Genomic DNA, 25,942 nt, shown 5'->3' with positions numbered 1-25,942 from the left:
GTTCCTCTCATCACAACCATCACAATCTCCTTCTCCTTCTTCACAATCTTCCTTCTAATTATTTCTTCTTCTTCTTCTTCCTCATCATCATCAATCTCCCACAAAGAAAAGTCCATTTCTGTTGATTCTTTAACAACATAGTTTCAACTTGTTCCATAACTGGTAAGGCCACCCTTTTCTCTCTCATACATTAAGTTTGGTCTAAAAGAAGAAATGAAACCAAAGTTTTCTCTTTTTGTTTATTTGTGTGATCAAAAGGGAACTTTTAAAGTCTCATAAAATTTGTTAACAAAAATTGATTTTTGTTTATGAGCTTTTTTAACTGTGCTTTAATAGCTGGGTTTATGGCTTCCCTTCATTGTTGGAGTGAATCTTGATGCAATTGTAGTTGCAGAATCAGCATCAACTTTTGATCAGTATCTGAGAAGCTAGCGGGCAACGAGAAGCATAAACAAAGGAACAAAAGGAAGAGAAAAAATTAATTTGGGTTACATGGCTAGAGAACTCTGTGAAGATAAATCAAGGAATATGGTCTCATCAACTGGTTTTTGTTACTCAGATGTTTCATCTGGTAACTCAACCATGCAAACCCATCTGGTGAATCAGATCCAAGGCTTTGAATCCAACCCAGAGATCTTCAACTTGACAACAGGCATGGAGATGATAGGGTTTTCAAAGAATCTACAGCAACAAGGTGATAGCAACACGGTCATGTGGAAAGGGTTCTTCAACAAACATGGAACCAATCCTGGTCCTTCTTCTTCGAAGACAATCAGTGAGTCAACAAGCGATTTCTATCAACATGACTTCCACAAACCTGAGTTCACAACTGGGATATCTGAAACTAGTACAGAGAATCTTATTGTTGGACCTGAGTCAGCTCCTTGGCAAGAGAACAGGTTGCTTGTTGATGATTCTTCTTTGAGGTGTGTTTTTCCTTGTGAAGGAAACGAGAGGCCAAGTCAAGGTCTTTCACTCTCTCTTTCATCAAGCAATCCTAGTAGTATTGGGCTACAGTCTTTTGAACTCAGACAAACCAGTCACAGCAATCATGATCAGCAAGATGATATGAGGTTTATTGGTTCAAGTTCTAGAGATGGTTTCTTTGGCAAGCCTGCAAATATTCAACAGCAACAACAAATGATCCAAGACGGATTTCTGGGAAAAGCTGCAAATCTACATCATCAAGGGCTGTTCCAACTCAGGAGTTCAAAGTACTTGGGTCCTGCTCAGGAACTTTTGAATGAGTTTTGCAGCCTTGGAACAAAGCAAATCGATGCATCAAAGCAAAAGCAGATCCATAAGACCAAACAGTGGGATGATGAGAATGGAGCTAGCTCTTCAAGGAAGCAACCCCTTTATTCTCTTGACTTCATTGAGTTACAGAAAAGAAAAACCAAGCTGTTTTCAATGCTGGAAGAGGTATGATATAAGTGTTTCAGTTTCAACTTCCCATCTTTTCAACGAAGGAACATGTTTTTTCTTTTATCCAAATTATGAAAAATGAAGTCTTGAAATTTTACTGGGTGGTTGATTGAAATGGGGGTGTCCAAATTTCGTTTCTTGAACTAATTTAGTGACTTGGGGCCTCCCCATAAATGCCCACATCGTGACAATTTTTGCTTTTCATTAACTTTCAGAAACCTCTATTCCTTTTCTTTTCATGGCATCTTATTTTTCATCTTGTTACTCTGCCTTTGTATGTATTCCATGCTGTAACTCTCATTTCTTTTCGTTAACATGTATGAAGAGAAAATTCAACTCTCACTCCTATCCCTTTCTATCTTCATGTGTATCTTTAGGTGGACAGAAGATACAGGCACTACTGTGATCAAATGAAAGCCGTGGTATCTTCCTTCGAAGCTGTGGCTGGCACCGGCGCAGCATCAGTGTATTCAGCGTTAGCCTCCAAGGCTATGTCAAGGCATTTTAGATGCTTAAGGGATGGGATTGTTAGTCAGATTCAGGCTACAAGGAAGGCCATGGGAGAAAAAGACCCAGTTGCACCGGGCACAACGAGAGGCGAAACACCAAGGCTAAGGGTCCTTGATCAAGCTTTGAGGCAACAAAAGGCTTTTCAACAGATGAGCATGATGGAGAGTCATCCATGGAGACCCCAAAGAGGCCTGCCAGAAAGATCTGTTTCTGTTCTTCGAGCTTGGTTGTTTGAGCATTTTCTTCACCCGTAAGTATCTCTCTTTCTCTCCACCTATCATCCTCTCTCTTTACAAGATACAAGGTTTTTTATACGTAAAATACAAAGTAGATTTTGTGAGGGAACCAATGTTTTCTACTAACCAAAAAAAAAAAAAACAACTCTTCAAGTTGTTATAGTCCAGTAAGTTTCTCTTATGTTGAGTCTCAATCATTTTGCTTGCAAAAGCAATGTAGTCCTTGTTAGTTTCTACCCATCCCCATTCAGATTCCACATTTTATTTTTGTCATCTTACTTCAATCATTTAGCTTCTTTCCCCCTATATATTTGCTTGGTCAGCTTCTCTCTGTTATTTTTATGCGGATTTGATTCTGTCAACATATATATCTAGGACCCATCTTTCCCTCACGAACAAGTTTCCAAAAGTACTCTCCATGGCTGCATAGCTTCAATACTAACTCCGTGATTTCCATGACAAAACTTTTGCAGGTATCCAAGCGATGTTGATAAACATATCTTAGCCCGCCAAACCGGTCTCTCGAGAAGCCAGGCATGTCCACATTCCCCTCTCTATATATTTTTATTCGGCCCCCATGAATTATTTTATATTATCAATGGAGCATGTCTTGTTTTGATCTTAAGTTATTATAATCATATGCAATTATTGTATTTCCATCATACCAAAATATATTTCATCGTATTATATAATAATATGATATGCCCTTTGTATTTACTCGTTTTCCAATAGGTATCCAATTGGTTTATTAATGCGAGAGTGAGGCTATGGAAACCAATGGTGGAAGAAATGTACTTGGAAGAAATAAAAGAGCACGAAAACAACATGGCCTCCTCGGATGGAGCTACTGATGGTGACGACAATGGCCGGCCTAATCAAAACCCTCCCACAGATCAGAAACCCACCCCGGACCAGCTCGTTCGAGTCGATTCGGAATGTCTGTCTTCCATTGTCACTAACCCAGACAAAAATGATGCGAAAAGTGCTAAAACCCTTCAAAACCAGCACTTGCATCAGCCACAAAATTTTGGAACCTACGGTGCTATGGAGTTGGACTTCTCTTCCTACAGTCATCACACGGCGGGTGGGGTATCTTATGGGAGTGACAATGCCAACCAAAATTTCAATGGCGGCGGTGTGTCATTGACGTTAGGGTTGCAACAGCATGGTGGGACTGGGGTGAGCTTGGCCTTCTCTCCCGCATCTCAAAGTTCTCTCTTTTACCCTAGAGACCACATTGAAGATTGTCAACAAGTTCAGTACTCACTTTTAGATGGTGAGGGACAGCATTTGCCTTACAGGAACTTGATGGGGGCACAGTTGCTTCATGATTTGGCTGGATAGAAGGGGGAAAAACAAAGAAAGAAAAAAAAAAAGACTCAATCAAATTGTTGGTGGGGTTCATTATTCTCATCGAAGGATGGTAATATGGTAGATAAATAGTTTAGGTGGCATAGATAAATACTGAATACATATAAAATATCTATATACGTAAAGCTACACTTGTTAATTTAGTTATACTATGAACATTAGTTCAATGGCTGGTAGTTCTTTTTCAATTGGAAGAACATATGTTTATTTACTGCAAGTCTAATTTGGGATTTGCCAGTTATTGATGCAAGGGTTATACAGATATTTCTTTCCTCTTCTGGGTGGAATCTGTTTTTGCCAAAACTTTAGCCTATTATATCAGTTGTTAGACCCTTCCTCCCTCTCTCTCTCTCTCTCTCTGTGCCCAAGCTAAGTGATTGAGTCGTTTGTGGTTCTTGTTTCAATTGGAACTTTAAATATTTTCTTTTGGGGCTCATCTAGATATTTTTTTCCCTTTTCTATAAAGACAAATTAATTTAGCAACACAATTTGGTTGGGGGTCCTTAGTTTTGGAGATTAAGACAACTCCCCCATAAGAATTTACAAGATATCGTGATCGTTTCAATTGCTGTGGTCCCTAATTCATCTTCCTGAAGATGATATTTCATGTCCATGAGAATTGCCTGCTTTATGATTTGTCAACTTTGGCATGGTTTATGCTTATGCTTTTGCCTGTGTAAAGGTGCCTTCACTAACTTCCTTTTTAGATAGTGTGTACAAGCTATTAGGTTTTTCCCTCTAGGATTATCTCTCTTTTTTCTTCTTCTTCCATTGTTCAGAAACAAGTTTTACATAAAGGTTAATTAATTGAAGAACCCCAAATGAATTCCCATCATTTAATTATAAGCCCCCTACACAGCAGATAAACCCAATGCCAGAATCTACTTTTAGTTGTGGTCTACAATTCATAGCTAGATATGTGAAAACGGTTTTAATAATAGAGGAAGAACTTATTGTGTCAAGATTATGCCCTAAATAACAAGTACACCCCTCTATCTTGCGTAATATTGGCTTAAACAAAATAGGCAAAGTAATCTACTAAAAGCATGAGGGAATAACCTAACATAACTAGATGCATCTGATCACCCAATGCATGCCATAAATGCCCATTTAATTTGCTTCAAAATTAAAAGTGAGAACAAGGAAAAGAATGGGTCAGTACCATTCCAGTGATTGCATGCATGTAATAGTTCATAATGACTGCAATATTGATATGCTGCATAATGTTTTAATCATTTTGCTCAATAACCTTTCAAAATAAATAAAAAGTTTTAATATCATTCTTGTAAATTGTGAGCAAAAATAATGATAAAAAACGCATGCCTAACTTGGCTTTTCATGTGAAGGTGACATCCTGAAAAAGCATTATTCTTCCCATGGTTTGTTTTGGGCAAAAAAAGAGAGACTCCATGTTTTCCTTCTTTACCTTCAAATGGTCATGGCGGTTGCTGGGATTTTTAGAAAGGAATAAACCTTGATATTCTTTTATGACATGTTTTAGTTGCAAATAATAAGGGTTACAAACGTATTTAAAGATATCGTGTTAGCATAATTTCTGCAGTCACAGTTCAAACACATATTTTGGAGGGATATTTGCAACTGAAAAGGACAGACTTCAATTCCTGTTTTTTGCTGATAGAATGTTCTTGCTTTTTTCTTTCTTTCTCAAAATTTAAGGGAATCTTTCCAATTCTCTGAGAGGGGAACAATGTGATTTAAATCCATAGCTCTCTGTCAGCCTGTCACAGTTCCAAGGCATGCCAAAACATCCCACCTTTGTTCTCTCTCATGGATTACCAAAGGGTTTCAATGTCTAAAAAACGAAGATCATTTGAGTGTAGGTGTGGTCAAAGCCGGCCCTGGTAAACTCTGCCAGCAAGTGTATATATTTGGGTTTTATTTAAGACTTTGAATGCATGCAGCAGTTCTTTGTCAAACATTTCTACCATTATTTCATATATGCTTCCATGCATATCCCACATAAATAAACCTAGTTAGGTTGCACTGGGATTTGGTGTCCTCCATCCTAGGCTTCGATCGAAATGTTGCTGATGCTGGAATTAAATGCACCATTTCCTCAACTACGTACCTAGTTATATATGTATGTGTGTGTATATATATATACACACACTTTGAGCCTATGATTATCATAGATAAAGGGGTTAATTTATGCAAAAGCAATAGAAGCTTTTCCCATTCTGTTCCCTCATCCTTCCACTTGTCAGCCAACTTGGTATATATTATATTCTTGCTGAATGTTCTCCAACAGGAAATTCTGTGTGAGCTTTTTTCCTCTCATTGTGCATGCGCCATTTGCCATGTTGGATTAAACAACTTATTGATTCTATTGGTTATAAAACTGTTTCTTTTTCCTCCTTTCTGTCCAATAATTGTTGACAAGCTTTTACCTAAACATTGTACGAGAGAGGAGAGTGCATTAATGTAAGTTACAACATGGTGCATGCAACAAATAGCTAGCAGAGTGTATATATGTATGTTCGTAGTGTAAAATATTGCTTTCTTTAAAGCCAAAAGAGGAAAATACTTGGAGATTGAAACTCTTGGCCAAGGATCATTAATTACACCAGATGATTAAACCAGTAGGGTAGAACAACTTATTTCTTTATCAATTGAAATCTCTTATCCCCCCGGTGGGAAAGGGGGTCGAGGTCCTCCACGAACATGTGATGGGCTTATCAGTTGGACCAAAACACAGGATGGACCACATTAATATGCCCAGCTGCATGTACTGTGCTTTTTGCATTGATCAATGCAAACCCACCTACCCAAACAGAAGAGTTTTATTCAGGAAAAGGAAAATACTATGAATCTGCAACTTTGCCTTATAAGTATTCCAATGGCTGACATTCAATCTGGCGGTTGATTCAGTTTGTCATTTTTAGCACCACTTTGCAACTTCAGGTTTCTAAGAAACCCCAAGGACTTTGGGCTTTTGGGTCCAGAAATAAGTAAATTGTTTGGGCTTTTGGGCACACCATGTTGGGTCAAGAAGCCTAATGCTTCATGGGTTTGTGCTATAGACCCAAACACAAAAGAGATGGGCCCTTCAAGGAAAAATCTAAATGGTCGAGAAGACCATGTCAAACCTGTTGGGCCTTAACATCTCTTTCACCCGTTTTCTTTATTCACGTGCAGAAAGCAACATTAATGGGGAAAAAAATATGAGAAAAGGAAACTACCGACATTTAATAATATTAAAAATAAATATGTCCATTTAAGTTGAAATTGATGTGATTGTTAATACGAAAATAATGACTTTCAGGTCATAAATGTGTAATACGTGATTGTGTTACAACTCATATTTTTAATTTAAAAAACATATTTATCAAATAAAATAAAACTCTTACTTGTAAATTTACCTAACCTTTTACTTATTTATAATATTTTTGTTGTATTGATTATTTCGGTTATAAAAGAGACAAATTCACCATGACTCATATCTACTTCTACTTTTAATGTCTTTCATAAAATTACCCTTAAAAAAATTTTTAATTATAAACTTAAGATTTACTCTTTGATAAAAGAAAATAAATAAAATAAGAAGAAACAGTATAATAATTTCTCAGTAAATTGCGTTTTTCTTTTTTAAAGAAATTACTTTTTAACTCCAACAAAAGAGCCCAGCACAGCGCCTAGTGCCTACTAAGCAACAAAAGAGTTGATGAGCATCAACAGAACAGCATTAGCATCATCAGCCATTTGATGATTTGATCATGCGGTGGACCCACCGTACTGCCACCTCGATCTACGACATTTCCTTGTCTGTATCTCCCTCCATCCATGGGATCCAACAATCCCCAGGTGGGTGGGACCTCCCACAGTTTTCCCTACGGTCGGTTCCATTGGTTTACCTTCCTGTCACCTTGTCACTGAACGACGTTATCAAACTTTGGGCTCGTTCGTCGCCGTTACAGATAGGGATGGCACCGACACTTTTTTTGAGGCCAGTTGGCCTCATCATTCCACTAAACTTGATTTGATCAGCGATTGAGCCAAATAAAATGCCTACTTAGGCAAATCTTGTATACGTTATAATGGTGTGGACCTACTCCAAATGGAGAAACGTCCCCATGCCTACATCCAAACTACCCTTTACTTTACTCTCTTTGTTTTGGGGAATTTGGAAGTAAATTACAAGGCCTATTTAATTAGCTCAGGAAAGACCGTCATCAATCAAATGCTGCAATGTCTATGTGAGAATGTTTTGGTAAAAGGAAATGTTACATGGCTTTACAATCCTCCACCTTGTATTATGGTATCAACAAGTTGGTCCTAAATTTAATCTCAAATAATTTATTATTCATGATCAGCAATATCATATGCAACCTTACAAAATTCTAACTTGTAAGAATCTTTGACAAATGTTCTTTGTGAAAAACAAAGATCTACTCAGGATAGGAGAATTTCCGATGGGTAGTGAACTCTTGATTTTGTTCTCACTATAAGAATTATAGTATTAAAATATTAAAGGTAATCGATATAAATAAATAATTCTAGAATTGCACACGACCCATCTTGCTAAGTATTTTAATTGAAAAGGGGCCCTTGGATGTTGGAAGCGTGGATAAGCACTGAATAAACAGTAAATAATCAAACAGATACCTCGTCATGTTGGGTCTTAATATGAGCAAGACCCAAGACCCCAAGAGGACAAGACAATTAGATATGATCATCCTAAGTATTAGTATTTAAAAATAAATAAATAAAAATTAAGAAAGCATAATGAAAACTGCACTGGTCCTCAGAATGAGCAGATGGACCACTGTAGATTCTTCAGGGCGCGATCATTAATATAGAGTCACAGAACCATGTCCTCAGGCTAGCAAAAGGGTGAGCTTTTCTTGGATCAAGGATCTAGTAGTGATGATACTGCATCCCGTGGTTATGGACCACCTCCTCCAAGCTCAAAGTACCCTTGCCTTGATTCCTTCAATTCAGTTCTTCACTTACGACAGCAAAAATTTACATGATCGTGTTGCATTACTGGCTCTCTGCCTTCACTGCTCTTTTGATCCTAACTCTCCCTTTCAGATTCAGAAAAGTACTGCACAACCCAGTAACTTTTAAGGAAAATTATGTGTGTACACTCGGGGATGAATTCCTACCAGTTACTGCCACAAACACCAGACATCCATTATGCGTGGCTCTCATCTCCTGGAATGAACTGGTCGTGGGCCGCAGAAGTAATATCACGGGAGTACTGTCGTCGTATTTTGAAACTGTGTGCGTTACACTTTGAACCAGGGTTACAGTCAGGGAGTTTTGAGTTGTTTAATTTAGGTGAACACAAAGAGCGATGGTTGACTTCTGAGGAGCACCATTGCAGGCCGGTAAAAGCCTCTTTGCATAGTTTCCTTTGATATATTCTTTGGTCTCCTTCCTCTCTCAGCATCAGCATATCATTTATTGTGTTTCAAATAAGCACGTCATCATTAATCCGTAAATTACTACTATTCTTCTTAATTTGTTTGTTACTGACTTGTTCCGTTCATTAAAGAAATGATTCTGGTCGCTTGATGCTTCAGCAAGGCATGCTCTTTGACCTTTAGGTTGTTAAGTAAGCCCTATTGACCTTTAGGCCATGCGATATGGATCACAGTGGGGGATGAGATAATTCCGTACTCCTATTGAGAAAGAAACAGAAGAGTGATACCAGACTAAGATATGTATTAAAGTTGTATGGACTTTTTATACAACATACATTTTGCTTTTTGTTTCCCTAATGACAGTCTCTACTCTTGCAGACAGATACAAAATTGGAGACTTGGGGGGTAAATTAAGAAAAAAATTAGGAATGACAGTGATCAAGGGTGAAAGAAGAAAAACAAGAAGCTAGCACCTAAAACAATCAACTTCAATCACTATATTTCACTGACCTCACCATCCTTACATACACCCACATTCACCACCATGGTTCCTTGCCCCTTCGATTCCATGACCCTGCAACAGTTTCTTCTCGGCGACTGCCAGAAAGATAAAAAGGCCATGTCATATTTTTTTACTAAACAAATACGTTACCCTCTCTCTAAATAACTGAGTTCAGAAGTAGAAAGCTCCAGGGTAGGTGATTAGGAACAGCCTTCCCTAGATAAACCTATACCAATGAGTTTTTGATACTTGATTGACTAGAGATCAAATTGAACTTTTTTATGTACAATTGCAAATAAAGTAAAAAAACAAAATGATGCTGAAGCAGCTTACTCTATCCCATAGATGTGGGTCAGGTTTCTTGTTGACAATCACCGTATCAAGCTCAGCAGGATCAGCCATCTTCCATCTACAGGGAGGGTGAGGAACACGGTGCCGCTCATACTCACTCACAGTCTGATTTAGTTCAGAATCCGTTCTCACCCTTGACATGTAAAACACAAAAGGTTTTTGGCATGGATTTCGGCTAACAGGACGAGTGTTGAATGCATATGCCGTGTAATCTGCTCTCCTGTACCAATTCAAGAATGTTCTCGAAGGCATTTCCATCTCCCTAGGTGAAAAGATTCCTCTAAAAATTTGAACAGCAAAACCCCATGAAACTGAAATGGTCCAACTCTTAGTTTTGTCATAGCAGATGGACTGCTGCATGATCCCTGCTGAATCCAGCTTTGAAGGTAGCATAAGCCGCTGAAGGGCTTGAACCCTGGTCACATTGGGGAAGATAGGCTCAACAACATCAAGGTGATGCAGTGACACCAATGGCGTAACAGGATGTGCAGCAAGGAGTCCAAACAAGTTCCCATACACGTCATACTGATTGCCATAAAACCAACAAGAAACACATAGAATCAGCAATTGTTTTTGAATGACAAATTCTCAAGTACAAAAGTCATAGCATTATAAGTTAGTGGAAACGTTGTTCCTGCAATGAAGCATACAGCTTCAGCATTAACAATGAACACCTAATTGGAATTGAAAATTACCAGGAAGGCCACTTTCCTCATAGACAATGACATCCAATCTACTAAATGCACACGATACAAACAACTGACTCGCGTGCTCCACCAATATTATATATGGGGGTTGGTATGCAGGCCTCACACATAATATACAATGTAGAAACTCAATTCATCATACCAATTCAAACCAATCACCGCACACACTTGGATAAAACGATCACGTCCTATCTCGTAATTTAGTCAAATGACAGTTTTAATCTAGTGCACCTATGAGCTAAACATGTAATTAGCAGTTCATAAGATATTTAGCCCCAACAACAAGTGCAGCCAATAATTAGCTTGACTAACTAGGGAAAAAAAAATCATGAGGCCACGGCAAAAAAATCATTGCCGCACAAGGCTCCACCAGTTGAAAACACGTACGACGTCACTCCCACCCCAAGGGGCCACACCCTCTCGACGCTGTTCCCTCTTACAGTCAAAGGAGCGTGACAGCCACGTACTAAACTAGGCGCTTGAGCAAAACCCAACATAAATGTGACAAAACCGGGTCCAAACCCTACCAACACCTGGGTTCCACCGCCTCACCTACGGCTACGAACCACGGGTACGGACGAAGATCAAGCGTCGAGCTAATCACCCGTCCCAGGTCGATACACCAAAATTACGGTCAATAAAACCACAACTTCAGCGCCCATTAATCTCATTCTCGTAACCGAAATTTAACCAATTCGGGAGGAATAAAGTCCGCTCTCGCCCCCTTTTCCATGCTATTAGTACTATTAACTTCATGAACACCAGTAGCATTAAATACAATCCAGATTAACTACCCCAACATAATTAGAAATATTTATACCAGTAACATTGATGTTGGTAAAAAAAAAAACCAATTCCAGAAAAAGCTAGAAACCCTCAAAATAATGCACTTTAACTCAGAAAGTGACAAAATTGAGTCACCGACCTGGTGGAAACCGAGTTCCTTAGTGAGTGGAACACCGAGTTCAGCCATACAAGCCTGCATTCGATCATCGGAGCCGTACAATCCGGGGTATCTCTGAATACACCGGTCTTGCATCTTTGCCAAAGCCTTAGCCAATGGGTAGCTAATGCGAAGCCGCCGCCGCCGTAAGCCATGCCGTACGAGAAAAAATGTTCTGAATATGAGATTCCGACAAGCTCCCTATGTAATAATACTGGGTATGATCATATTTCCTTAAGATCCTAACCAGATTATCCGTGATAAAAACGGTGTCGTCGTCACCCATCACGAACCACCTGACGTTATCCATCTTGAGCCTCAACGTCTCCGTCACGATCCGCGAGATCCGAATCGCGGACCGGTGACCTTGCCGGTTCGTGTACGCGAAGTTGGAAGTGTCGCTGGAGACTCGAACCGGTGGAAGGGTTCGCTTGTCTTCGGGGGAGTTTCACGCGATCATCGAGCCAAACTACGCCTCGCATTTGGTTTGGCTTGTACCAATCTTTAATGTACTTTTCCTCTGCTGCCATAGCTTGGAAGAAGCTGCGATTCCAAAAACCACGTCGTGAATTTCAGTCAGGTTTGGTTTGGGTGGAGTCCGTTGTATTTGTACTACCACTGGTTTTTCTCGGACATCTCGATGGTGAAGGCGTGTCGTTGTCTCAGACGTTTTATTGAGACTCAAGTGAGGAGATGTCAAGCTTGTTTTGTTGGGAAAGTGTGAAGAGCGATGGAGAGTAGCAGTAAATGGGGATCGTCACACGTTTGTTGAGCCGAAGTTGTTAAGAGGTTAAGAGTGTACATAACGTAGGTAACCGAAACGAAGAGGATTAACCAGACCATGAGCTTGGGAATGGGTCGAGCTGAGGGTCCAGGAACAAGCGGGTTGCCTGATGCGCTTCTCATCTGAATCTGATCCCACACCACTTTCTCTGAATCTTTCTTGCTGTCTTTCATTTTGTTTTTCTTTCTTTTTTTTAGCACTGTTCAGCAATTACAGATTCTTTTCTGTTACATGTGCTGTTAGATTTCGTTGGAGAATCTAAAGTGGGGGGGCTTTGTTAAATCTGGCAAGAGAATAAGTAAATGTTTCTAGTTTCAAAGATCAGAATGTACGCCAGGGAAATCAAAATGAAATTTGGGGTTTAGGACAAAATGGAGACAAGTGAAGAAGATGGAGAAGATGAAAAGAAAAGGAGGTGACTTGTTTCAGAGAAGTAAAGGGGCTCGCTTGCATTGTTGCCGGGTTGCAAACCACCCTGAATGAGAACTACCCCGAGCAAATAAACATATTTATGTTGTTTTTGGGTCTGAAGAGAATTTTTTTTTTTTTCTTTGGGTGTGGTTCACTGAGATTTGTAGAATCATGTGAGCGAGTTAGATTGTAGTAATGTGGTCCTAGATCTGGCAGGTAACCCCACCTTGTTTTCCAAGGCCGGAAATAACACGTATCAGCCAACAATTGGCTACAGAAGAAACAAGAGGATTTAGGGCAAAAATGCGCGTAATTTGCAGGGTTCGTTCATCCCTGTCATCTGGGCCAAATATAAAAGCAGACTGCAACAAAAGAACAGCTTGAATTGATTTTACGTGCACAGACTCTTAGCAAGATCCGTAACGTTTTGTTTGCGGGGAAATTTTGTATCTCTCTTGTCCTATATTTTTCGTGATGAGGAATTGTTGGTCAGATAGGAAGGGAGAAGATGAATTCCAAAAGAGAAAGATTTTGCCGCGATTTCAAGCCAGAAGAAGAGAAGAGCAAGATGAAGAACAAAAACAAAAATGGGTTGAGTTGCAGAGATAACCAGCAATATGCATTTAACGGTTTTGTTTTCTGGAATTTCCTTTGTTTTGTCTTGTGTTTTTGAGTGATGGGAATTCCACCGGCTTGTTGATAAGAGGAAAAAAATTTATACTAAAACCAAGAAGAGAGAGCAAAAACAGATCAGACCCAAGTTTGGGGAGGTCTTTCTCTTTTCTTTCTTTGCCTTGTATTTTTTGCATTTAATCCTTTCTCTTTATCACAGTGAGATTGCACGGAATTTCCTTCTTTGTCTCAAAGAAACTCAATCTCATAGCTCAATAGATGGTAGCCAAAGCCATCGACATGCTCATATGTTTTGAAGAATGAAAGGTTGTAAGTTTAGATGGAACATAATGGGATATAAAGAGAAACAGATCGTTTGCGTAACTTACCATGATATGATTTGGAATAAGGAAAACCTATCTCGAGGATGCAAAACTTTGTTGCAATGATATAATTGTTTATCTTATACATATTTAGCAAAAAGAAAAGGGAATCATCTAATTAAGCAAATCCCTTTCCCATGGCACATGGGGAAAATGATTCTTCAATTTACCATCAAGTTTTATTTAATTTTAATTACATCACGATGAGGGATATGGTTAAATACTATGCCAAAGGTAAACTGACATGGGTTTACTTTTTCTTGAGGATATGATGTGGCTTTTATTTATTCATACTCTCAGTCCACTACTTACTTCACTGTGTGACATTCGTAATTTGACTTTTACCTTAGTACAAACAATAGAAAAAAGAGAAATTAAAATTTGTACCTTAATGCAATACTTTATAGCACTGTCTTTTTGCTTTCCTGTCTTTTGTTTGTTTGTTTGTTTTTTCATATAAAGGGTATAAAATATGAATAATAGCTTTCAAAGAGGGTAGGGGTAACCTAATAATTTACATGTACAAACCTTCGCATTAAGGATAATTAAAATGTGTCGGTTTGGTCGAGTTTGTCAAGGCCCAACCACCCAGTATAGCATCGAAATAATTGAAGTAGACCGGTCTCTTGTTTTGCGGGATTCATATAGAGGGGATGATTTCTTAATCTCGCGTGAGTAAGAGGACCATTTGGATTAGCTGGACCTTATAATTCTTTGGGTACTTGTTCAAAAATTTCTACTTAATTGATCTAAACCGTCCTAAATTCTAACGCCCTGAGTTATATGAAGGGGTAGTGAGTTAATGGAGGAAACTGAAGAAGTGGAATCATATTTTGTTGGCCTTAGTTTGACCCCTGGTACTGAAAATCCTTTATAAAAATAGACTGGGCATCGCCCTGCTCCAAACTGCAGCTCAGAAATGATTGGGAAAACTTTATGTCAATTGACTTTCCTTTTAACTAACTCGTTCATAATTTCTGCAAGTCTACACCAGCTCAATTGCGCCAAGACTTTTTAATATGGGAGAAAGTTTCCCGAGAGGTGTTTCCGAGTTCCTGATTATGGATTTTCTATGGTTAGGTTAATCAAAGAGTCAAATAACTAAACTGATAGACTGTATTAGATTATGAAGGGAAACATTCTTTGGAGACGAAGGTAAGGTGATGTATGGACCAATTTAGGCAAGAGTCCAAGAACAACCAACCTCTCTCCCAGGTAAGGCAAAACGAACTAAGAGCTTAGCTACGATGGCTTGGGGCCTGGAAGCCTAGTTAGGAAAGAGATGAAACAAACCTTTCATTGTATTTTACTTTTTTGGCTAAGGAGACATCGTGGTGGAAGGGAAATTGCTCATATTCTCTCTCTCTATCTAATGGGAAAATATTTAATAGAGAACCAAAATTGTCTACCCCTACTGCTACCTAGTCTTTATAGCTCACTAGGGGGTTTTTGCCACGTGAAATAATGAAACTATAAAAATTCTGTTAAATTTCCTATTAGACTTTCACTTTATATTTCTGTCTCATTTCATTATGTATTTTAAAAAAAAAACCATAGGAGTAAAATGTTTGGATCAAATATAAATAATTTAATAAAAGTTTTCGAAAAGATAAATGACATAAAAATACCATAATCATTTATCCTTATATAAACTATACTGCATTTTGCTACTTTATTTATCTTGAATTTCTTTGTCCAAATGCAGTGTCTTTGCTTCTTTTTTTTTTTTTCTATTCTCACTCCTTAGCTTCTTTCTTAAATACTACTTAATTTCAATTTCCCATCCTTCCATGATTTCACTTTCCTTTCACAAGTTTTTTTTCATCAACTTGTTTGTGTTAAAATCCCTCAATTGTTTTTTTGTTACATTAAAATTGAATTAAATGTTTAAATGTTAGCTATTAAGATTGTAGTTAGATTGATAAAAAAACGTATGTTATAGTTAGACTCATTAATTTAAAAGATTATTGAATTTAATATAATTTATGAAGAAAATTAGTAAATGGTGAGTGAGTGTGTTATTTTGTTATAAATGGGCTTTTGTACTTTCATGATCGAAGAAGACGCTGTATAATTCTACTCTATAATTATAGTGAAAGTCCAATCACATCTAACTTGCGTAATTTTAATCATTTCACTTAAAAAAAAAGGAATGAATTTCATGGCTGCAATAATTATGGGCCAAAAGCCAATCCAACATACAGGCTAGCATCATGCCTTGAGAACTGGAACTTCTTGTTTTTTTACCTCCACACTTGCTAATTTTGCACAGCACCTTAGATTTGGCAAGGGCCAGAAAGAGGAGGGTGTCGCGCGGGCCCTGCGCTCTCTATTCGGCACACGTGATTCGGCTCCCACTTAAGTACAAATCTGCAATCCGGACCGTGCATCGAAGCGGGTTGGGTTTTAGATGGTCCTGTTGTTCTTGATGAATTTTTTAAACGTTGATGCTGATGGTTGTTGGGGGGTGCGGTCAGCTGAGAGGAGAATCATCTAGCTGCCGCGTGGATTATTAGATTAAATGCATGGGGGCATGCCTTAAAAGGAATATTTATTAAGTAATGAAATCTGAGCCCGACCATTGTTGGCTTCAAGTGAAAGCGGAGTATTTATCTATTTCTCCCTTGAAGAACACATGTCGTGCAAATAATTATAAAAGAATTGGCTGTAAAATAAATTAATAAAAGATGTGACATGTCCATTAAATAAAGAAAAGAAGTAGCTTATGATGAGAGGAAGGGGACTGCACTATCATGAGGAAAATTGGAAAAAGGTGGTGAGGCCTCTTTAGCTTAAGGTTGCAAAAGTTATTTCCCACTCATAAATAATTTATGAGCTTTATGTCCAATTGACTTTTATCTGTTTTGTAATTTCGCTTTCCAAAGTCGCAATGTCATAAAGTAAAAGACGAAATATATTTTAAATTTATAAATAATATTTTTTATTTTTAAATATATTTTTTAAATTAAAAATATCCATTCATAATAAATAATTTCAAAATAAACTAAACTTTTTAATAATGTAAAACTCACGTAAAATATACAAGATTGAGATAAACTCAGATTAAAATAAACTTTTATTTTAATGAGTGATAGAGCTAGTTTAACAGGATCGTTGTACAATTGAATGTAGTAAAGCCTACAGTAAAATCTTAAATAATAAATAAAAATTTTATTTATATGCATATATTTTACATTGAATATACGGACCATGACATCAACCATAAAGTAGCCATTCTTTGTACATGGATTGCCCGGAAATATTGGAATGGGGCCATGCTCACTTGGTGGCAACTAGTGGATCTGTTTGGTTTAATATGGTAAGGATTGGACCACTTTAGATCCAACAGGACAAGCCCAGCTTACTTGATACAGTGCAAGGAAGCTAGAAAAATGGATGTCTTAAGAAAGAAATGGATTGAAAAACACTGCAAACATGTTTTAACAATATTTTCTTTTTCCTTCAAAAGAAATTAAAAGACATGCTTGACAATTCTGCTTAATTTTGGATTATGGTTAATATTAGAAGCCCCAGCTCCTACTAATTTCAATCACAATATTAATATCTTTCTAATTTTAATAAAAATTTGAATAAATATATAGCCTATTACATATCAATCCCATTTACCAAATATAAAGAACTTTTAGGTAAAACTTAAGACATGTAAGTATAACCATATAATTGATATATAAACAATAATAATAATAATCATCAATATTTCATTTTAAGTTTAGCAGGATACAAAAATGGTAGTAGTAATTATTAATATTATTTCCTCCTAAGCTTAATTAATTAATTTATTTAACCCATATTCCGTCTTTCTTTATTTATTCTTTAAACCTCTCTTAAACCCCCGCCTTGGAAGCACTAGGACAGCCAAGAGTTAAGACTCCAACATGCATGAAGAGACTAACTTTAACTGTCTCCCGCTGCGAACCCTCCATCAAAGCCCTGATAACCCAAAACCTCCATCCACAAGCTCTCAGGAGTTCCCTCTCTTATCACTCTCCACTCCTCACAGACCAAATCTACTCTCATTTCATCAAATCAGGCCATTCTCTAAACCCCTTCCTGTGCGCCACTCTCGTCTCTCACTTCTCCAAGCACGCCGACTTCTCACGCGCCCTTTCCTTCTTTCTCGACACCCCAAATCCTGATACGGTCTCTTTCAACTCCCTCATTTCTGGGTTCGCTCGGTCTGGCCGAACCGGACCGGTTTTTGAGTTGTTTAATGGATTGAGGCAATTGGGTTTGAAGCCTGACGTGTTCACGTTGAGTGGTTTAGTTAAAGGATGTGAGAGGTTAGAAGAGAATGAGATTGTTCATGGGGTATGTTTGACATTGGGGTTCGGAAATAGGGCTTTTCTTGTTAGTGGGTTGATTGAGAATTATGCAAAAAGTGGGAACTTGGTTTCAGCTGAGAAGTGTTTCAGGGAGTGTTTGGATGTTGATAATGTTGTTTTTACGGCTATGATTAGTGGGTATTTTTGGAATGGGGAATTTGACAGGGGTAGAGAGGTTTTTGTGGAAATGAGGGATTTGGGGTTTGAATTGAATGAGTTTAGCTTGACAGGTGTGATCAGTGGATTGTTTGATCTGAAAGAAGGGCAACAGATTCATGGGATTGGTGTAAAGTTGGGATTTTTGTTTGGTGGTTCACTTCATTTTAATAATGCTGTCATGGGCATGTATTCTAGGTGTGGAAGTAGAATGGAAGCTGTTAAGATGTTTGATGAAATTACAGATCCAGATATTGTCTCATGGACTGAAAGGATAGGAGCCGCTTTTGATGGTTTGGAAGCTTTTGGATTGTTTTCGAGTTTACAACATAACGGTTTGGGAGTGAATGAGTATACAATTATCAATGTTTTATCTTCTCTTGCAGGAGAGGAGATGTTAAGTTTAGGGAAGCAAATCCAAGCAGTTTGTCAAAAGGAAGGGTTGTTGAAGGTGGTTTGTGTTGGCAATGCATTCATTTCTTTGTATGGTAAATGTGGGGAAATGGATGATGCGAGGTGCATCTTTGATGATATGGTTTCTCAGGATTCTGTTTCTTGGAATTCACTGATTGCTGGGTATTTGGATAATGGATTTGTTAGTCTGGCTTTTGAGATGTTCTCTAATATGCGTGATTTTAATGTAGAAGTGAATTGTTATACTCTTGCTAGCATTCTTGAAGCAGTATCAGACTCAAATTCTTTGCACCTTGGAATGCAGATACATTCATATATGGTTAAATGTGGACTCATGTTTGACAATTATATCATGTCTTGCTTGATAACAACATATGGGAGATGCGGCACCACTGATGAAGCAAGAAGGGTATTTTCTGACATTAATAATATAAGTGTCATGCGCCTTAATGCAATGCTGAGTACTTTGGTCAATGCTAATTGTCATGTTGATAGTCTAGATTTCTTCCGAAACACAGTGGGTTCAATCCTTGAAATAGACAGCAAAACTTTTAGCATCATTCTTAAAGCTTGCAGTGCTATGACAGATCTGGAACAAGGAAGAGGGATTCATTCCCTGGCTCTTAAATCTGGATTTTATCATGATTGCTTTGTTGAGACTGCTGTTATTGACCTCTACTGTAAGTGTGGAAGCATAGGTGACGCAGAGAAGGCCTTTAGATATGCATCTATAGACAACTTGGCTGCATGGAATGCAATGATAACAGGATATGCTCAGCATGGTTGTTATAATGACGCTTTTAAGCTTTATGATAAAATGACTGAATGTGGAATCAAACCAGATGAGATAACTTACCTTGGAATTCTTACTTCATGCTGCCATACAGGGCTAGTGCTAGAAGCACAACATTACATGAACTCTATGGTTGAGTGTCATGGTTTAATCCCACATTTAGAGCATTATGCTTGCATGATTGATCTGCTTGGCCGAGTAGGACTACTAGAAGATGCCAAGAGGACAATAGATCAAATGCCTATTGGACCAGATGCTCGTATATGGCAGATTCTCCTATCAGCATGCAGCATCCATGGAAATGTTGACTTGGGAAGAATTGCAGCGAGCAAACTTCTTGAACTGCAGCCTAATAATGAATCTGCCTATGTTCTTCTTTCAAATCTTTGTGCTTCAGCTGGTATGTGGAATGCTGTGAGAAAATTGAGAAGAGAAATGAAGGAAAAACTACTCTGCAAGGAACCTGGTTCTAGTTGGATTCAAGTAAAAGGATCCATGCATTACTTTTTTGCTGATGACCTGTTGCACCCTGAGCATAAAGAAATATTTTTGGAGCTGACAAAGTTGTATGAACATATGCAAGCTTCACTAATAGTTGAACATGATGGTACTTTTCTATGGGATTTATGACCATCGAAGAGGATTCAATATCATTTATATTGCAACCGAGAATATAGGTGCACTTGGTCTGTGCCTTCCATTTCCTTACCTACGTTAGCACCAATATTCATTCTCTAATCAGGACGGATTATAAAATCCACTTACTCATACAATTTATTGCATTTGACTTAAGCATTCTATTTGAACTCTGGAAGACAAAATAAGTGCTTGTAATAAAGGTGAAAACAACTGAGTTAAAGCTTTTATGGTGTTTATGTTCTCTGCTCCTTTATGGGAAGGCCTTTTCTTTTATCACCTTTGCCAGCTTAAGGATCAGTTCGTGTCAGTTGCATTGTTAAGTGGGAAGGGTTTGAATTTTTTTCCAAAAAAAATAATAATAATAAAGAAAAGAAATTTGATATTTTCTCCAAATGCATCATCTACACCGGTCATGGAATTTGAGTGGACATGTCTCATGTTATCTTTAGGTGTATGCTATGAACTTTTGGTTTCTGGTGACTGAATTCTATTGAACGGAAACTGAGTATTTAACTAAAACCTGACTACAAGCGAGAAAAGATGAAGAAGGACAAGAAGAAAATTTCCTTAAGACATTAATAAGGTAATTGTAATACAATGTTTAATATGATCACGGACTATAAAGTTCTAGGCCTCCCTCAAGTGTGTTTTCCTGTGGGAATCATGGCGCTGTGGAGTGGCTTTAGATAGCACGGAGACAATGGAGTGAAAAGCATTTGCTGCTATTCTGGACTTTATCTGGCCCCTCTTTGGAATAGGTCTTGTGCCCCTGGGACTCCTGCGAACTGCACTGACTGGAATATCTGTCACCTTGTTGTTCATGATTGCAGACAGGGGTATCTTCAACTTCTTTGAGCAGCTCCTACTTTAGATGTTTGATGAATGAGGATTGCAGATGCCTGCTTGAGTTGCTTCGGTTGCTAGTTTATATAGCACGGCGATATCTCATCACAATACCAGGGATGAGGATTGATTAATATGGAAGAGGGAAGAAGTCTACAAGTACACTTTTTCAGATCAGTGGGAATTGGGCGACATGCCAGCCAAGTTGTCACGCTGTAAAAGATTCCTTTCGGCTCAACTTGAGACAGGATTAATTCATGGTATGATTTGGTGACTGGCCGAATTAGTTATCCATAGTTTAATATGCATGATGATTTTGAACAATCACCTACACGTGCGGGTTTCAAAGATATCTAGCAGCCCTGCTGTGAATCTTGGTGCTGGTTTCTGGTATTTTTAAGTGGATAAGTAGAGCTTATATGGGCAAAATGTCGAAGTAATATACAGCTAAGATGCAAATGTTGTGTTTTTAATTCATTTCGACTGACAGATTTGTTTATTTAAATGCAATTTGCCCAGGTTTCATGAAGCATGGAGTGGTATAGGATGTATTATCAATGGTTGTCTATGTCTATTGTTGTGTCATAGCCTACAGGTCAAGTCACCTTGCTGTAATATATGTAGACTTGATTCGGCATCACATGGTCAAGCAGTTGATTCTCCAGGCAGAATTATCATATACGTGAGCAAGGGAGCACAACAATGGCAATGACGAATGTGATGATGTTATTGGCTCATTCACATATCACATCTCCATCTGTTCCTCTTCATCTGTTGGTTTGTTTCTGAATTACCTTGTTCTGGGAAATAAATAAACTAGGATTATATGTTGAAGCTGTTAATTTCTCTGATCCATCCTCTGGGGCGTGACTGATATTATTGTGTAGTGTCCCATTTCACTGATTAAGAAGCCTGGCTTGCCCCCTCCTGTTGAAATTGGAAAAACAAGGTCTCTCTCACTCTCTCTGAAAACCATGTGCAGCTGCATCAATTTTCACAGACAATTTTGAGTTTGTTTAATCAGTAGGCCCCAATGCAATCATTCAGCAATCTTTGGAGTTTGAAAAGGGTGGTCATCTCCATCCATTCTACACGCACCCCGAATATAACACAATTCCAGTGTTCCCCGACAGGATTGCTGTACCAGATTCCATTAAAAAAAAAATAGATGAAGAAAATGTCCTTGGTTGAGTCTATAATGATTCCCCCCTAAAGGCTCTAGGGGAAATCTCTACATCTAATATGGACAAAAGACTTGCTGGCATGCTCCCCTACTCTCAGTGCGTCACCCAATCGGCCCTATGCCCCTATTCCTGTTTCCCAGGTTTATTTACAATGAATTTAGAAATCATTGTTAGTATTTGACTTCATCCAGGAAATGGCTGTAGGCTGTAGCAGCATTACCTTTGTGGAGCGGGTCTGAATGTTGGCTTAGATGTGGTTATAGTATTTACAAAAGATTACAAGGGCAACTTGACTTGTTTACACCCCTAATCATATATGTATAAAATACTTTTTGGTAACTTATAGCCATTTTTAAGAAGTAAAAATCATATAGAAAAAAAAGAAGCAAAAAGTGTTAACCGATCAGAGTTTAAATTTAAAAATAACAGAAAATAGTAATACCATTTTTAGTTTACTATGTAAAATAATAAATCGAATAATTTGATTAAATAAATAAATAAAAATATAAGAAATGGAGTGATACTACTTTTTGTTACGTACATTAACAAATGAAATGATATGATAATAAAAATTATGAAATTAGTAAAATTAATGATGCTTTTAATTATCCTATTATTGCTTTTTATTATGTAGAAATATAATTTAAGTATTTTCATAACAAATAAGAGTAAAAAATAATATATAGTATATAAAATTACAACTTTTGTTATATACACTGAAAAATTAGGTAATTGGAAAAACGGAACGCAGCCTAGAGCTCTCTCGTGGATATTCCTTGATTTCATGCAAAGGTAATTGAAAAAAGAGCATTCCTTTCTTGGTGTCAAAGTTACAAAACTTATGCTTTTATTCCTTGCTCTACCGTGTAATAAATGGCACCAGTCCTACTTTAACTACATGTTTCAATACCTGAATCACATTGCAAATCTCATCTCGTTCGGCCATGGCTGTCGCTGTTAATTTCTCAGCACAAGCCCTGCGACAGAGGACATGTCACAGGGCAAGGGCATGCCTCCCATTTGATCCCTTGCCTTTTCAAAGATCATGTCAACTCGAGTACCAAAAGAGAATGAAGGAACAGCCACATCGCATAGCCATTAAAAGGCAGGAGAAGAATAAAATAACCATCAACCGTGGGGTCTCTTGCATCATGTCATCAAACAATGATAATGATTTAATTTTTGGTCCACCTTCTGCATCTGATACGATCAAGCATTTCTACGTGTGCATCAATGAAAAGGATTTGAAAAAAGTTGGGGACTACATCTCAGAACACTGCTACATCGAGGACTGCTCTTTTTTCAACCCATTTAATGGGAAAAAGGTTACCTCTCTTGGTCTCTATTAACTTGTCTTGATTTGCAACATGTGATTCAAAAGAGTCTGAAACAAAAAGTTACTGCAGGAGGTTATGCATTTCTTCAATCTCCTCACGAGAGGCATGGGTCAGAATGTGAAATTCGTCATTGAACATATTTGTGAAGGAGATGGATTTACAGCAGGAGTAAATTGGCATTTAGGTACCTATCAACTACAGCTTTCTCCGATTAATACCTCCCATTTCCTTTATAAATGGTAACTTGACTTCTTATTAATATTGCAGAATGGAAACAGAGGCAGGTTCCCTTCACCAGAGGATGCAGCTTCTACGAATGCTCAGAAGAAGGGGAAAAAATAGTTATAAAGTACTAGAACTTGTTTAACTTATGTGAGCCATATAAAAAAGAAGGGAGTCCGTTCGAATTGACAAAGACTTTTTGCTTGCGTGCAGGAAAGCTAAAATTGTGATCGAGTCACCTGTCAAACCAGGGGGAATGGCGCTGGTAAATCATTGTAGAGAACTCTTCTGCTTTAACACTTTCATACCTGTTAGCATCAGACAAGATTCAAATCACGTGCTCCTCAATTACTTGTTGCTGATTACTATATCTGTCTCCGTTTAGTCGTATTTGGTTTTCGTAACCATGTTGGTTTTACATGTGGATTGATTCAGGTCCTGTTGAAGAATGTGACAACAATATTTGATGAGTTCCCACGTGCTGCTGAATGTATGCAACAAATTAACTGTCGTTCTACAACTTGAAACATACACACATCTCAAAGCATCATATTGAAATGCCTCTACAATTCTTTTCAATCTTGCAGGGTTCCTAAAGAGTCCACATATCATACTACAATCCGTGCTGAAGATCTACGCTATATTTTTTGCACCTTTCGTAAACCCACTAGTGGCAAGCTACATTAGAGTTTGGGAATTCATGGCTCGGTTGTTAGCCTGTGCAATCAAAATCTTACTCTACATCTCGAGGATTTTATTCAGGTAGTCGACACATACACAGAGTTTCTTATTGTACATGAAAGGCCTTCAGCAATGGCTTCAGAAACACCAGTCAGTTATCATCACCATCACGGCGAGACCATGTTTCCAACAGAGAGAGAGCAACTAATGGTCCAAGAAGAGGTGGCTGCGGTGGAGGCTTGCTGAAGGCAACAATGGGCTCAGTCTGGTCATTACTGACAGACTCTCCTTTCTCAGAATCATTGTTCTCCGATTTCCTTGGTGTTGATGCAGCCACAGTTCCTGGGAACCATTATATGTTAATTTGTTGCCAAGTCAGAGACTGCTTACAAAAATATAACCCTAAATAGAAAAATTAATACGATTTAAGAGGGACATTACCCCGTGATCCAGACATTGGACAGAATCGTTTGAATTTGTATTTTGCAGGTAACAATGCAGTAGTCCCACGCATGTTGAATTTTATGTTAATTGTGCTCTTCTAGGAAAAGAAACAGCTAAACATCAAGAACTAGCAGCCCTGGAAAAACAGAACACACAGCAACCAACATTAAGGAATTACTCAACTTTCCGGTTTGTAAATAAGAATGAAAGTAGCAACTCATTTCAGTCCCAGATTGATTTATTTGTGGCCGAGGCATTGTTCAGTCGCACAATCTTCCACAAAATTAAGGTCCCACTCCCAAATATAAACCAACCCCAATTCCCCAATCCCCAACCAGAATACATTATTTAGGAGAATTAATATATGAAAGCAACAGAGTATGAAAAAATGGAAAAGCAGACTTTAGGCAGCAATAATGTCAATGGCCAATATATTATCTCCAAAAACCAATCACAGCCATCTTTGACATCAACCAGACAACCAAAAGGGGTTCAAGGTTTTCCTACTTTTGCCAAGGTGAAATTTTCATACATCCAGAGAGAGCATGAAAACCCAAGAAACTGCTGACATCAGAGCAGTAAACCGACACAGCAAAAATCTCTTATGATCAGGCTGCAAAAGCTGGCATATGCATTCTGTTTCACCACTACAAACATTAACATTTCAATATGATAAACTACATAAAGAATTTAAGGAAAACAAAACGGTTATAGTAATGATCTGTAAAAAAAGCTTGATTAACGTACCTGCAAAAGTGTTTGGTTCCCTCTGCAGCAAGCGACAGACTTAAAGAAGCCAACAACGTTGTTGAGTTTCCGTGGTCCAGGCAATGAGGAGAAAAACTGAAGAGGAAGGATCGACGTGTCCAGAATTTTCCCGGTTATTTGGTTTCCCATGCTTACGTGTATTAATCTGAACCTTTGAATGCTTGGTTCCATGTTCTGGGCCGTTTGATCGGTTCTGAAAGATGATGCGTTTTATGGAATAAGCGCATTAACACTTGTAACTACAAACGTCATCGTTTTAGCAGATAGCGGTTGAATATAAGATAAAATCACAAGTAGCTCCAGAGAACACATATACAATTAAAATGTAATTAAATTTAATATAGTTATTTATACTATACAGGATATTAATATACTAGTAGTTATTAATAGTCAAATTATCTTGGATATCTTGCTACGCTATTGATATTTATTTAATACGGTGGCTGATGTTGATGAGTTTTTATATTCTGTTTTGGTACGCCGTTTGATGTTACTA

The 25,942-nt window shown here is 38.0% G+C and overlaps 5 protein-coding genes across 9 annotated transcripts; 3 read left to right on the top strand and 2 right to left on the bottom strand.

Annotated features, from left to right (window-relative positions):
• Window positions 1-6: 6 nt before the first annotated feature.
• Window positions 7-3,816, top strand: LOC110426040 (homeobox protein BEL1 homolog). Of its 2 annotated transcripts, none has more exons than XM_021441127.1 (5): window positions 7-162; window positions 395-1,422; window positions 1,803-2,185; window positions 2,645-2,705; window positions 2,904-3,816. In XM_021441127.1, the coding sequence occupies exons 2-5, from the start codon at window positions 493-495 to the stop codon at window positions 3,513-3,515; spliced, it is 1,986 nt and encodes a 661-aa protein (XP_021296802.1). In that variant the 5' UTR covers window positions 7-162; window positions 395-492; the 3' UTR covers window positions 3,516-3,816. The 2 variants fall into 2 exon arrangements, with proteins under 2 accessions (XP_021296802.1, XP_021296798.1); XM_021441123.1 differs by having other exon boundaries at window positions 389-1,422.
• Window positions 3,817-9,210: 5,394 nt separating this feature from the next.
• On the bottom strand, window positions 9,211-12,542 carry LOC110423459 (uncharacterized). The gene is given in 8 exon segments (XM_021437675.2): window positions 9,211-9,526; window positions 9,765-10,307; window positions 11,415-11,563; window positions 11,566-11,604; window positions 11,607-11,878; window positions 11,880-11,946; window positions 11,949-12,185; window positions 12,188-12,542. Coding segments are annotated over 8 exon segments (1,611 nt in total). The 5' UTR covers window positions 12,390-12,542; the 3' UTR covers window positions 9,211-9,424.
• A 4,962-nt stretch (window positions 12,543-17,504) lies between these two features.
• LOC110418754 (putative pentatricopeptide repeat-containing protein At3g25970) lies at window positions 17,505-20,081 on the top strand. Its single transcript, XM_021431563.2, has one exon. It carries the CDS (start codon window positions 17,523-17,525, stop codon window positions 19,956-19,958), a length of 2,436 nt encoding a protein of 811 aa, XP_021287238.1. The 5' UTR covers window positions 17,505-17,522; the 3' UTR covers window positions 19,959-20,081.
• Window positions 20,082-22,917: 2,836 nt separating this feature from the next.
• LOC110421214 (Nuclear transport factor 2 (NTF2) family protein) lies at window positions 22,918-24,319 on the top strand. Its single transcript, XM_021434738.2, has 6 exons — window positions 22,918-23,319; window positions 23,401-23,515; window positions 23,599-23,680; window positions 23,767-23,818; window positions 23,989-24,043; window positions 24,141-24,319. Exons 1-6 carry the CDS (start codon window positions 22,939-22,941, stop codon window positions 24,317-24,319), a joined length of 864 nt encoding a protein of 287 aa, XP_021290413.1. The 5' UTR covers window positions 22,918-22,938.
• Window positions 24,045-25,522, bottom strand: LOC149527690 (uncharacterized). 4 transcript variants are annotated; one of them, XM_089784416.1, is made up of 4 exons: window positions 25,426-25,521; window positions 25,186-25,325; window positions 24,676-24,814; window positions 24,045-24,576 (listed from the first exon to the last, which is right to left on the bottom strand). In XM_089784416.1, exons 3-4 carry the CDS (start codon window positions 24,746-24,748, stop codon window positions 24,386-24,388), a joined length of 264 nt encoding a protein of 87 aa, XP_089640542.1. In that variant the 5' UTR covers window positions 24,749-24,814; window positions 25,186-25,325; window positions 25,426-25,521; the 3' UTR covers window positions 24,045-24,385. The 4 variants fall into 4 exon arrangements, with proteins under 4 accessions (XP_089640542.1, XP_089640545.1, XP_089640546.1 ...); XM_089784419.1 differs by having other exon boundaries at window positions 25,211-25,325; XM_089784420.1 differs by lacking the exon at window positions 25,186-25,325 and having other exon boundaries at window positions 25,426-25,522.
• Window positions 25,523-25,942: the final 420 nt, after the last annotated feature.

The sequence above is a fragment of the Theobroma umbraticum genome, unplaced genomic scaffold (genome assembly GCF_002168275.2).
Source record: "Theobroma umbraticum cultivar Fairchild unplaced genomic scaffold, ASM216827v3 scaffold_30.0, whole genome shotgun sequence".
In the NCBI taxonomy this organism is placed as follows: domain Eukaryota; kingdom Viridiplantae; phylum Streptophyta; class Magnoliopsida; order Malvales; family Malvaceae; genus Theobroma; species Theobroma umbraticum.
Note: the sequence above shows the minus strand (reverse complement) of the source record. Positions and strands in the feature narration are given on the sequence as shown.

What these genes read in the sequence shown, in the direction of transcription:
- LOC149527690 (XM_089784420.1), bottom strand. Translation starts at nt 24,748, where the DNA reads ATGCGTGGGACTACTGCATTGTTACCTGCAAAATACAAATTCAAACGA. An exon ending in TCCAATGTCTGGATCACGGG is followed by an intron (nt 24,577 to 24,675) that starts GTAATGTCCCTC and finishes AATGGTTCCCAG; the next exon opens with GAACTGTGGCTGCATCAACA.
- LOC110426040 (XM_021441127.1), top strand. Translation starts at nt 493, where the DNA reads ATGGCTAGAGAACTCTGTGAAGATAAATCAAGGAATATGGTCTCATCA. An exon ending in TTTGAGCATTTTCTTCACCC is followed by an intron (nt 2,186 to 2,644) that starts GTAAGTATCTCT and finishes AAACTTTTGCAG; the next exon opens with GTATCCAAGCGATGTTGATA. An exon ending in CCGGTCTCTCGAGAAGCCAG is followed by an intron (nt 2,706 to 2,903) that starts GCATGTCCACAT and finishes GTTTTCCAATAG; the next exon opens with GTATCCAATTGGTTTATTAA.
- LOC110421214 (XM_021434738.2), top strand. Translation starts at nt 22,939, where the DNA reads ATGGCTGTCGCTGTTAATTTCTCAGCACAAGCCCTGCGACAGAGGACA. An exon ending in AGGAGTAAATTGGCATTTAG is followed by an intron (nt 23,516 to 23,598) that starts GTACCTATCAAC and finishes TTAATATTGCAG; the next exon opens with AATGGAAACAGAGGCAGGTT. An exon ending in GGGGAAAAAATAGTTATAAA is followed by an intron (nt 23,681 to 23,766) that starts GTACTAGAACTT and finishes GCTTGCGTGCAG; the next exon opens with GAAAGCTAAAATTGTGATCG.
- LOC110418754 (XM_021431563.2), top strand. Translation starts at nt 17,523, where the DNA reads ATGAAGAGACTAACTTTAACTGTCTCCCGCTGCGAACCCTCCATCAAA.